General features: G+C 34.8%; 1 protein-coding gene across 1 annotated transcript; it reads right to left on the reverse strand.

Moving 5' to 3' along the window:
• Nucleotides 1–981: 981 nt before the first annotated feature.
• LOC102694996 (leucine rich adaptor protein 1-like) lies at nt 982–8,665 on the reverse strand. The gene is made up of 2 exons (XM_006629947.3): nt 8,059–8,665; nt 982–3,382 (listed from the first exon to the last, which is right to left on the reverse strand). Exons 1-2 carry the CDS (start codon nt 8,266–8,268, stop codon nt 2,996–2,998), a joined length of 597 nt encoding a protein of 198 aa, XP_006630010.1. The 5' UTR covers nt 8,269–8,665; the 3' UTR covers nt 982–2,995.
• Nucleotides 8,666–14,030: the final 5,365 nt, after the last annotated feature.

Genomic DNA, 14,030 nt, shown 5'->3' on the forward strand with positions numbered 1-14,030 from the left:
ACAATGCAGTTAGAAAATGGATGGATACAAGTTGTATGCCATCAAGTCTCAGCTCAGAGATACAATATACACAGTATCTCAGCTGCTGTTTCATAACTCAATTCTTTGTGCAGTTAGATGTTTATTTTTTGTGTGTTTTAATCATAATGATAGGTTCCATGAAAACAAGCTTAAAACAGCTTTGTATTCTCAAAGAGAAAAAATAGCACGCTGAATGAAGATTTAGAACTAAATAAAGGGCATTAATGAATGAACAGTGTCATCACTGTCTGGGAACTCTGACCATTAACTGTCAGGAATGTCATTGCTACTCAGCATTAGTTTGTTAGCTGTAAGAAAGAGCTTTGTCCTCTTTTGGGAGGAAACTGCAATTTCATTTTAAAATATATAGTTTTCCATAGATTGTTTATAATTTCAAAAGTCACAACTTCTGTTACAAGGCCTTAAATTTGACCGTATCATTTTTAAACTAATTATAACTTAAATCATTAATATATTAAGGTATCCCATGGGGACATACCATAACAGTACTGTATTTTGTAATGAGACATTTTGTAATGGTCACAATAATTTAAATTAAATTAAATTATAAGATTAAAAAGTTAAAAATGTATTATTTTTGTGGGGAGGCTGAAGACTGTGAGTACATAGAATATGAAGTTTTTTTTAACGTTTTGTATCATTTTCTCACATTCAATAACAGCACTTAAATTATTAGCTTTACACACTTAATATATTATAGACTCCTGTGTGCTTTTTTAAATGCAAAAAAATGTCTACTGGGCTTTATGGTAACAGATACAGGCAACCTTTACACAGCAAACCATTTCAGTTTTAATCATTTAGCATCTAGGGAAACAAAGACAACAAAGTTTGGGTACATGTAAATAAGTCATTTCTGTTGAATTGTGCTGTGCCTTTAAATAATATTTGAAATTCTCCTTTTCAAATGTTAATGTTACAAATTTCACAAAAAGCACCTTAAAGAAATCACCAATATATTATTTATTAAAAATGAATAATTGTTATGAAAACAAGTTTCATACTGAAAAAAAATAAATTAAGAACAATAGATCACAAAGGAAATAGACATCATCATTTCTTAACTAGGTAAAAAGAGCACATTCTGCTCCCAGGTTGTTTCAACCACAGGTTAATTATATCTGACATTTATCATTACTGTAAAAACACTTGTTAGCAAAAAAGCTGCTGCAAATGTGTTTCCTGTTCAAGTCAAGAAAGCCATGGTATTTAAGAACGATTTTAGTCTTATAAAGAAGGCCACGTCTGTATGTTTTCATTCCTTTCATACCACACTGTACATATTCAAATATTTTCAAGAAAAAATAGAATTGATGAGTATTGTCTTTTTTCATTCATGACATTAGTAATAGGATTTGACTCCCGTAATTCCCCATCAAGGTGTTTTACAAAGAAAAATTTATTATACTTATAATACATTCTATGTTACTGAACAAGAAAGGAGGACAATTGGTTCACCTCCCTTAGAAATATCCATGTTCTAAGTGCACTGAAAATACAGTGACTAATATAGTAAACACCATTAATTGGATCTTTTCAAGGAGCAAATTAAAAGACTGCATGGTATTTTCTTTAATTTAACAATAGGCTTATATCAAACCAATTGCACTTCAGTTAATCTTTAAATAATTGAGTCCTTACAGGGCTTTCCAAGTGACACAAGTTTACTTCCAGAAACCCCATTAAAATCTTCTATGTAGTTCAAAGGTAATCCATGGTGGCCCTTAAAATCAATTTCATGACAGAACAAGGTCACTGCCAGACTGTCCTTATTTAATTGATAAGTCAGTGGCATTTGTTCTGATTTAAAGAGGCATTACAATTACAAAAAAAATCTATAACATAGAAAATGAGGCATCACCATACTGTAGACTTGAAAAGTAGGGCTGCATCAAAAAGCACTTCTTCAGTTCATTTTTTAAAAAGAAAGGTTTTCATGTATTTACAGGTATTACTGTAAATACAAAATACAGTGGTCCCAAGCACATGTAACAGCTCCAGAAGCACTGTTCACAATAAAAAACAACACAATTTTATTTCTGGCTCCTGTAGTGAATGGTACAACACTTATCATTAATGCCACAACATGGTAAAGCCAGATGCTCATCAGATTATTAACAACAATTTGACAAGACTGAGATATATTTACACACATTTTAAATGGGGGAGTACAGTGTCTCCCAAGCTCTATCCTTTAGTAACCCTGGGTCTTCTGGTTTTCATTCCTCTTAGTTTGGTGACACAAAACCTTCAATCAATCTTCTTGATTGTAGTTATGTGGCATTTTCAGTTTTTAAATAGTTATTTGGTTAGATATTAGCATGAAACATGTTGGAAGCTGGGCTCCAGCTCACTTCTCACTTCAGTTTGTTTCAGTTATTTAGTTGAATTTTACCAATAGTCACAACAGGACTAATAATGATAATTATGACTTTTTATACTTACCTGTACTTAGAGTTTTACCTGTGTTTACACATTAATAATAAATTGTAAATTAACTGATATATAATAAAGATGGGCAGAAAGATATTGGGAGCAGCGTTTTTAAACCAAGTTGAGTTGTACTCATCATGCATCTTGAAAATGACACATTTAAAGGAGATGATTAGTAAGGCTAAGACCTGAATGCTGAAATGATTAAAAATTAAATCAACTTTTTCAATAATCTTAATTATTCATCTTAATTGAGAGATTATTTGGCATGAAAACCACAAGATACAGTAATCAGGGAACACAGGATCAGGATTCAAGATGGGGTAGGATAACCCAGGGTGCATCTCTCTGAATATCTGGAATGCCAAATACACAGTCCTCAGTCAAGATCAAGTTAAAAATCTTTTGGTCTAGGTAAGGCTTAGACAAAGACCTCAGTTTCAAACACTGAGCAGCATAGGAAGAAACAAATGACTACAAAGAGCATCAGGAAACTGATGAGCACTCGCTATTGCCTCCATTATCCAAAGCAGTAGTATTCATCTGAATCCATTTTAACATCTTTATGTAAAGATGGCTTATCCATAGAATCTTCAATTATGGTCCCATCGGGAAAGTGTTCCAGATCTCCTGGGGAAGTGTGGCCTGGAACGTCCTCAGCCAAGGTATCCAGATAACTCCCGACGGAGATACCATCAAGCCCATCACTCCCTTCCTGTAGGCTTTCATAGCTGCCCCGCAGAGAGGTGTCCTGGCTCTCTGAAAGACTGTACATGCTACCTGCCAGGCTGCTTTCTCTGCTCGCCAATGTATTCTTCTCCTCAATCACCCACTTTATAGACTCAATGCCTTCGTTAATAGACAACAACTGGTGCATCAGTTTAATGTCGATTGCTCTAAGATGAGCCTGCAATTCAAAAAAGAAACATAGAATAAAAATGAAAGTTACAAACTTTGGAAATGTCACTTACAGTTCAATATGAAGATATTTGGTTCTAACAATGAAACACACACCAAGACCATGTAGGTTAAGTTTCAGAAAGGTCATTTAAAATCTACAATCAATTGGAATAGAACCCTCCTCCCAGGGATGCTGTACTCAAGCTTAGGAACATTTAAAGCACAGTGTGCACTGCACTACAGATTTTAGGCATCACTTTAAAAAAAGTTCAAGTTTAGCCTGTCAATTATGAAACCATGTCTCATACATTAAAGAGAGAAATACACAGTGTTTTCCATAGATTAAACCTAACATCCACAGCTCGGGGTGGTGTGGTGGCTCTGTGGCTAAGGATCTGTGCCTGTGGCTGGAAGGTTGCCAGCTCATATCCCATGGCCAGCAAAGGAATCCTACTCTGTTGGTCCCCTGAGCAAGGCCCTGAACCCCAATTCACTGTCCAATTTTTCAGATCTTAATTAACCAAACTGAATAAGGTGGGAATAAGCTACTCCCAAACCTAACCTATTGAGAAGAAACAGCTGAAACTAAAGCACCTTGGCAAATTGAAGGTAAATGGCATTTTTAGCTGACAGGTTCAACATATTCTTTAAATAATGAAAAATACCATTTTGACATTGTCTTAAGCAAGAATTACTGTTATATGATATGTGACCACAACCCAGCATTTCAAACCATAGTGTGTTGGTTGAAGAGAGCAGAGGCAGATTATTCCCTGGAGGGACACTCTGTGGGAGGTGGGAAGAAACTGGAAAGCCTGAGGAAAATCCATTCAGACACGGGAATCACTGTTTAGCAACAATTTTCTCCCGATTAACTTCTTAGTTGAATTGCACATATATTATGGGTCATTGTTATGCATGCTGAAGTGCTTCCCAATAAGTATGCAGAAGCAAGCCCTTGCACAAGCAGACAGTTTCTGTAAACATCAGAATTAATTTTCCTGCTGCCATCAAAAGTTACATCATCAAACAAAGATGATTGAGCCAGTTTCAGAGGTAGCCATGCAGGACTAGAGATGATTATCTAATATAGTAACAACATTGCAAGAAATGAAGTAGCTGTCAGGTTTCTGTCTGCTCTTGCCTCTTCCTGTCATGTTGCTTAACACTTAATATTTCTACTGTGTTTGCGTCCGTTTTACATTCCTGCAAAGCAGCCTACTGAAATTTATGCTGTTTTTTCAGCCGACTGTGAACACAGTAAGTTGACTGAAATCTCAAGTGTGAATAAGAAGGGTGTCAAAAACAGACCTAAACTTTAGGTAACTGTGAATTAGTCCTCATCCCTAATAATGCTTAAAAATTGTTAGTGTGCATTGATTTTAAGAAATTTTAAACAGATCAATCAAAACAAAAGGTTTAGATAACATTCCAACAAGACTAGTTCAGGTTATGCAGTTTGGATTCCTGAAAGGACAAAACCCAAATTATTTTCTTTCACATATTATTAGATTTACTTGTAGATGATGTACTGGTATTTACCCAAAGAGATAAGATAGTTATAAATGTACTGTATCTACATTCAAAATGACTTTGAAATGTGAATTTTTGAAACTTTATAAAAAACAATTTAACTGCAGACAAAAGCCTTCTTTATTGTATAAAAAAGGAATGGGCCAGTTGCATCTGTAATCATTGAATGATCATGCACAAAATATATAGGTATCCTTGACTCAAACTAATAAGATACTGGTGAAAAATGTATATGTTGTTTCGCTTGCAATAAATAGCCAACACAGACAAATAACCAGTGGCAGAAAACGACTGCTGATGTCAAAAAGCATTAGAGCAGATGGTGGGTGATGCTCAATACAATGTGTTCCGGACATCTGGCTTAATGACATACAGCCCTACTTCGAGTCACTTGTGCTATGTCAGTTCAGCTCATAATGTGATCAGTGTTCTCTTATGAACATAGACTCTCTTTATCTGCTCACATGTTAAACCTGATCACTGCGGCATTTTTACCACATATCTATCCACAATTAAATCAAACAAATGAAAAGACTTATTTCCCCTCTGAGCTTATTTTAAGACCAAGACTGTGACTGGAATTCAGTGGAGAAAAAAGCGCTTTAATTCTCAGATTGTAATGCCATTCTTGCAATATTTTTAAATTAAGAGTTTCGCAAAAAATGCAAAGTGATTTTTTCTGAATTTTTTCTTCTAAATTTAATACAAATGAAAGCAGTGTCTGGGATGACAGAATGATTTCAAAGGAATACAGCTGATAATTTGGGTTCGAAAGGCCATGGAGATCAGAACATGCAAATTGAAAAAGATAATTAAAATTGTAATTATCTGGGTAGTATGGAAACTTAAAAAACTACAGTAAGAAGCCTCATTCTCTTCATCCAGGGAAAGAAAAATAACTTTATTAGGTAACATTTTTAGATGTAATTGACTAAGGCCCAATGAGAGCATGAGCGATTTACAATGTTTAACTGAATAAATATGATTCAGGCTAGCTGTCTATGGGAGCTTTAACTGTCGAGGTAAACTTTTTTCATTAAAAAGTAAGTTTTTATGTATTAACAATTCTGTATGAACCATCCTTTCTTACGAATTTATTATAATACTCAATAACAAGAACGACTGTATTCAAAATCAATAATGTATTTGATATTTTACATGGTCTTTCTTCTAATATATACACTTTACAATATTTAAATATTTTATATTGTGATGTTGTTCCCTCGGACAAGTAAGGCAGATGTACTGTATTACTCAGTCTTTCTTTTCAAAATCAGAAATGACTGCCTCAATGCAACATTAACCTGAACTTTTTTTTTAATAAGACAGCTGTCTCTAACTGACATTTTTTTACTTAATGTGCTGGATGCTGTGTTCACAAATGTAATGTAAAAAGTCTAAGTAGGAAAAACTTGCATACAGATTCAAGGCTTATTAAGGTAAAGAGTTATTACAGTCATGTTACCTACTGTATATGTTAGAATGTCCTACAGCCCTTGAATCTACTGTATTTTAGAAAACGGCTACAAAACTCAAAAATAATTTTAACAGTCATCAAAAAGTTAATGTAGAAAAGCAAACATAAGGACAACAAATAAACATCCAGAAGGGTTAACTAAAGTTGTTCATACAATTCTCATGACATGGAAGTGTTCTATAGAATAGTTTTGGATTTTACTTATTTTCTGCATTGAACTCTAATTTCAAAATGAAAGAAACCACATTATATTTTAAATGTATGCTCATACCAATCTTGGTAATGATAACTTTAAACTTTAAAGAAACTTTCATCAGCAAATTTCCATTGAAATGGTATAACCTATTTTAATACCCATTTTTAAAATACAACATAACTATGCAATTCGAGTCTGCTGTTTATGTACCAATGAACAATGAACTCAAAATTGCATCACAGCTATCATCTCTTCAGACAAAAGGTCATTAAACCCATTCATTTTAGTACTTAGTAGCACTGTGTACATGTCTGATATCATCAATAACTTAGTTATTTTAATATGCATAAAGGACATTTTAAAAGAAAGACTGAAAAGCACAATTAAGTGATTACCATAACATAAAATAGTTGCATAACGTAAAGAACACAGCCAAGGTACTGAATACTGTATTTATCCATATAGTTCTATCTACATAATAGACTGAATAGTAGAAAACAGTTTTCAATTCTCCACCTTATGCAGACTCATTATCATTGTTCAAGGTCAGAGTCATCAATACCAGTGCAATCAGTGGGCAATCTTAGTAAGTACTGTATTAAAACTTTAAAGAATTTTCACAAGCACACATAGGGACTACAGTACATACAGCTGCCATTCTACTCTGCCTACAGATGGTAATTCTCAAAGTAACACCTTAACTAGCACTTCATTAAAAGCAACCTACTTCCACCTTGCTTTGAACAAGAAACATATCGTTTTCATTCAAGAAATATGAATTAGCTTCTCTAACTCAATAACAGCTGGTTACATTAAGAAATGGCTAGAGGACATTTTGTTCGTAAGAAAGGTCTAAGATGACATGTATATTTTCATCACTGGACAGTTGACGTGTAAAACGCGTTGAGACAACCCTTATCAGCGGCAAGCTTGTGTTACCTCAATTTAAACTTTTCTGTAGGTCTCATATAACGCTTACATAATCTGTGAATGAAATCATAGGTCAATGCTCTGCTAATTGACTCCAAAGCAAACAGCTGGAAAACAGCCTTGGAACCTATTTGCAATCCTTGTTAATGTACCACACTTTGGGTTTATCTTTTATTTTTTACACCTTGAAGCCTTCCACTCTGTCTACTTTCATGCTTTAGAGGGGAAAAAATGAGGAAATGAGGACTTTTGTAAAGAGTGCGTCAGCCTCGTCGCTACTTTATGCATTTTCTCACAGTTCAGACAAGGAAAAGTGTTTAAATTTTAAATGTAATGTCGCCTACTTTCCTAGAGATTAAACTGTTGCACTGAAGTAGTCAACAATTATTTTGTTCAGCTGCATGATGACAGCTGTAAACACAATAGCCCAGCTGACCAAAATGCAGATAATGTAACTTTGGTCTTTTACGTCCATTGTCTTGCAAAGCAGATGCCCGGGCAGACAGGGGTCAGCACATGAAGGTTTATTACTAGTATAAACACTTACCATCTCTTGTTTCAGAAACAGCATCTTGCTCTCCAGGCGCTTTAAAGTACTAGAGTTAGATAAGCTGACAGAAACATTTGGCGACGCAGGTTTTCCCTCTTTCGTTTCGTGGAGCGCTTCTTCAGTGAGAGATCTGATCAGACTTTCAGGAACTTTTCGACCCAGCTTTGTCTCGATGTCTTTAAAATCCGGCAAAACTGACTCTTCCATTGCACAAAAATCAGGCAAGTCTTTAGAAATAGTACAAAACGAGCAAATAAAAGTTTGTGCTATAACCCCTGTATTTTGTATATATCCGCACTAACCATTCATTATCAGAAGTTGCACAGCAACATTACAGCTGAGTCCCCTCGTTAAATTCTTGTCAGTACCACATCATTGTCGTCCATATATACTGTATATATAACCAGCTGTAACTAGTAAACTGTTGACATACAATACAAATAGAAAAATAAATTAAAATATATAAATATTTTAACTTCCCAGGATGCCAAATATTCCCAAGAAAGAACAGGAACAGGGGATTGATCCCGGTCGCTTTGTTACTACCGTGAAAAAGAAACAGCCTTCTGGCGAACAGAGGTTAACTGATACAGCGTGCAGCACCATCGAGCTTCCTCATGTGCTGAAACTTTAAACCCGTCAGACAGGTGGACTACAGCAACACCGCCCATTACCGTAATACGACGAAAAACTGGTCATACAAAATATTCATTGAAATTGCTGTTCTTTTAAATGTATAGCTGTTTTGAGACAACGTCCTGAGCTCTAAAAGTCAACGTGCATCAATATTAATTCAGCATATTTACCGTTTCTTCTTCATCTTTTACTTGGAATCTCATATAATCTTCACATCCTATAGACAACACAGAGTGCATGGTGGAAGACATGCCAGTTCTTCACAGGGCACATGCAGTACATGCACTGGAAAAATTTAGATCAATAAACTTAACCTGCTTGTTTCTGGAAGATGGGAGTAAATTAAAATAAAAGCAAACGTGTAATAACAGAAAAAGGACTCACAACTGTATTAATATAGTTCTTTTATTTTTATATTAATTCCCTTATACCATCTTGGCAATTTTCCTAGAGTCTAATTTATGAATTTCAAGGATGAATTCATTCGGGGCCTTTAACATTTTGTTTTAAGAATATTCTGTACTCATCATTCTTCTGTTGACTCAGAATCCTTAGCTTTCTTATTCACTACGTTGCAAACTATTTGTCCATTGTCTACCTTTCTAAAGTTTTAAACCCTAATTTAATACTTAACTTAAAAGAGGTATACAACACAATTTACCACGTTATGGTCACACGTTTCCAATGTTATAATGTATTTAATTCTTTAACGAACGGCCGACAAACAGGTTGTACAAGTTGGTTGCGCTGTGGTGATGGCTCCAGCCTCTACCGCCCTGAGCATAACAGGGATGTTGGCCATGACGAAGAGGACGAAGGCCTTATTTAGCTCAGCCAGCAATATCCCTGTTGAGCAATGCTGGGGGCCCGGGTTTGATCCTGAGGTGAGGGACGAACTGGAGCAGGAGCAACAAGAGCAGAAACTCCAATAACCCGAGTGCGCTAGAGTACCATTGTTTTGTCATTGTTTGAAAAGTCTTAGTCAATCAGAACATCTCCCAAGTAGGTCCCTTTACAAACAGTTACAAATTGGCTAAGAAGCAATTATTAGCTTCTTACTAGTTTAAATATATCAATCAATTTCAACTTCTGTGTTCCCTGTCTTAATATATCCCATTTTACAGTATGTGTGACAAGTTCAAATCAATCTCCAATTAAACCCCACCACCTTTGTTACATATCTTCTTAACCTCATTATACACTTAGCACCTTTGGCTGAATAAGGTGGTCAATTAGCATTTAATTAAAAAAAACTAAAAAAAGCTTTTTTTTCTGTCTTATTTGTATCTATTGAGCTTATTGTTGGTATTGTGGGACATCTACTCACCACCTGGTGGCTTAAAATATAATGCAATTATACCACTGCGCAATTTGTGCAACACATAACAGGTTAACCATGATCCTTGCTTTGTTGTTCATTTTAAAGTAAGAAATTAATGTATGCATATAATTATATTTAGATACTGTATAAATAGTGTATCTTATATTTAATACTTTATTTTAAGAAAGGTAAATGACTCACAAATACCTGAACACACACATCTTTCATCTTGCAGTAAGTCAGCAGTACACATTATATTTCACAGAAAACTAATAACACACAATTTGCCACTTACTTAATTGAACTTCTTAGGTACAGGTGCTAAGTATGTTGCCATTAATCAAAATAAACAGAAATAAACAGAAAATTGTGATAGGTAAAATTATCTTTAGGGTTAAATTAAAATAATACTGTACAGTTTACTAACACAGGACTTTTCTGTCTGGTTTCTGATTATCGATCTTTTCATTACGTTTGTGTCCTGTAGACTAGGAAGAATGTTTCTTTTTAATTTACCAAATAGCAATATTGTTGAAACAAGTTTCCAAATAAAACAATAAAAGCCTATAGAGAGTGGTAACACATTAGTGTTTGACACAGAAATTACACAGTTTTCGTAAAAATAAAATCAGAACATGAGACACAAATATGCCTGTGTCCTTTAGCTTGGCCATGTGTACACAACGTAAATATACTTTACATACAAACTATCTCTAGAGAAAATACATTTTTTATTTACAAGCCAGTAACAATGTTACCTTCATAAGTTCTGCCTTTCAAGCTTACATCATCTTACATAATTTCCATAAAAAAGCAATTTATTGCCAAATTGCTAAACAATATATTAATAATTAATACAGTAATAATTGCTTACACTTATATAGCACTTTTCTGAACACTCCACCCAAAGCGCTTTACAGATAATGGGGACTCCCCACCACCACCAATGTGCAGCATCCACCTGGATGATGTGACAGCAGCCATGGTGCGCCAGAACGCTCCCCACACCATCAGCTATCAGTGGGGAGGAGAACAGAGTAATGAAGCCAATTCATAGATGGGGATTATTAGGAGGCCATGATTGGTAAGGGAAAATGGGAAATTTGGCCAGGACACCAGGGTTACACCCCTACACTTTTTGAGGAACACCGTGGGATTTTAAATGACCACAGGCTGTCAGGACTTCAGTTTTACATCTCATCTGAAGGACAGCACCTTTTTATAGTATAGTGTCCCCATCACTATTGGGGACCATTGGGACTCACACAGCCTGTAGAGTGAGCGCCCCCTGCTAGCCCCCTTAACACCTCTTCCAGCAGCAAACTTCTTCTTTTTCCAGGAGGTCTCCCATCCAGGTACTCACAAGCTTCACACCTGCTTAGTTTCAGTGGGTTGCCAGATGTGAGTTTCAGGGTGATATAGCTGCTGGCCATATAATTATATTATTATAATTATATTAAAATATAATGCGGCCGAAATTACATATATGAAAATAAGAGCACTGCTCTAATTTTAAATACTTTAGTGGAACAGCATATTAAATTATTTGTATTCTTTTTGAAGTCTTTAGTTATTGTGGAATAGCTGCAGCTTCATGTTATTTGGGTCTATTTGGGGATTAAGTAGAATTTCTGTGTGTTTTTATGTAATGACACATGACTCACACAATAAGAATTCAAGATATATGAATATCCTTTTGAATTTGTTTTCAAGATAACAATGCTCATTTCAAAACACTATAAGACAAGAGATTGAATTTGTCCTTTAAGAGATAAATTGTGGTTTTCATTATAAATTGTAAACTACTGTATAATCTTAATATTAACAAATACTCTCTGTAATTTTAAAGTAGCTTAAAGGACAAGAAAATACATTGTGTATCACTACATGATATGTTAAGGAGACAAAACTCCATTTAACTCACAAAGAAATAATTGTTTCGTTGTATTTCTTTGTATTTCATTATACTTTTCTACATATTCTGGAACACAAAATACAAACTTTGTTACAGTTCGCCATATCAAGGCAGCATTTTCCACTAAAGAATGCTTTGTAATTTCACTTTGTGTTTGATGTTATACTTTTACATTATCAAAAGAATAATATAAGTTGCAGCTCAATGTGCAACTTAACAATCAGATAAGATAAGAACCAAGATGTTTTATCTTTGGAAGTGGTAAATACTACTATTTACACAATATAAATTATTGTTTTTCAGAATAAAAATATTTTAATTACATGTTCTGTCAGACATTATAATTATAGGTTAAAACCCCAGATGTTGCATCTAACAGTTTGTAAAGATAGACATCTTTATTGTTGTTTACTTTGTGGATTTGAGAGACTGACTTGGATTGTCTTGAGTAAAATCAAAAAGAATGTTTACCAAGAAAAATGCATGGTTACTATTTTCTGCCTTTTTTAATTTGCTGTTATGTAAATCAACTGGCTGAGCCGAACAGAAATGTAATTTAGGCAATTTCTAAACATTTTGGGATATTTGTGTAAATGGGGTTATATTTCATTCTCACATTCACCTTTCAGAAGAGTTTAAGTGTCAAAAAATGTTGTTTTAATGAATGTTTGGAGCTAGAAGGCTTACAGGATGCAGATTAATTATTTATAGCATCCTAGTGAAGTCCAATGTTAAATAGAGCAGCTCTTACCTCTCACAGTTATTAAAGGAATTAGTGAGGAGAGGCTGCCCTCTAGTGTAATAATGTAAAAGTCCTGATTATTTGCATTGATGAAGAAAGTCCAAGTCATTATTCTGACTTGTGTGTGTCTGTGTGTGTTTTTTTGTTATGTTCCACACTGCTGACCTTTGATTGTTCTCCCTTCCCCATTGGTCCACCATTACACCACTGTTCTGTATGACATCATCATCAATCAGCCTCTCAGCCAATCAGACTGCATCTTATTCAGTATATAACATGGAGGTTCTCAGAAAGGAGAGGCCCTTTTGTTTGACTTTGGTCCTGTTTTGATTTGGTTATTGCTTTGTTTTGCTTTAGCTCTGGCTTTGTTGTTTTGTTGGTTTCTGTTCATTTCTTTGTACTTTTGTTTGTTTGTTTGTGTTTATCCTTGTTTTGCTATTACCTTGCCCTAATGTGTTATATGTTCAACCTTTGTGTTCTTTTGTACTCTGTTCCTGTTGATTACTCTCGTTTTCCCTTATTTGTATTCCTAGTTCACTTGTTTTTGTGTGAACTTTTTTTGTTTCTTTTCTTTTCTTTGGCATCATTCTAGTTCCTTACCCTTGTGTGTTATCGTGTCTTGCCAGTCACTTGTTCAGCTTAAAATCACTTTTTCACCCATCTTTATCCTAGTCCTAGTTCGTTACCAGAACCCACCTGCTTCCAAAAGAATGATCCTAAATGTTACACCCCTTTACCCCTAGACACTTGGTCGTAACTATCATACATACTCTCTATATATAAAGAAGTACAGTACCTCCAATTTGTAGTCTTGTATGTCCTACTTTTAGTTGCAAATACACTTCCTCCCTCACTTTGCCTCCAGGCCTTACTTCATTACTGAGCTTGAAACAGTATATTGACAATAATCTAAGTCAAGATTCTCTCTTATAACCCCTTCTTTTCAAAGACGCCTTCAGCCTGTTTTGTAGCTGTGTTTTAGGTTGAACACAATTTATTTTGTTGCTGTGTTTTTGAAGTATTTTAGAAGAGTTGCAAGAAGATACAGTAATTATATAAGAAGCATAGTTGATTAATCAAATATATTTAGGGTTTGTGTATTATTGGTATAGATATTAATTAGCTTATTATCCTAAAACAATGATAAAGTCAATACTTGATGGAAGCACCTCTGACAGAAGTTACTGCTGGTAGTATTTTTGCATAGTTCTCTACGAGCTTTGCACTGCAAGATGGTGGAATTTTGTTCATTCTTCCAGCAAGATTACTCAATATCTGACAGGTTCCTTGGGGACAGTGGATGGATTGCAACTGTCAAACCTCACTATAGAATTACTGATGCTTTCAAGTCAAGA

The sequence above is a fragment of the Lepisosteus oculatus genome, chromosome 1 (assembly GCF_040954835.1).
Source record: "Lepisosteus oculatus isolate fLepOcu1 chromosome 1, fLepOcu1.hap2, whole genome shotgun sequence".
Taxonomy (NCBI): Eukaryota; Metazoa; Chordata; class Actinopteri; order Semionotiformes; family Lepisosteidae; genus Lepisosteus; species Lepisosteus oculatus.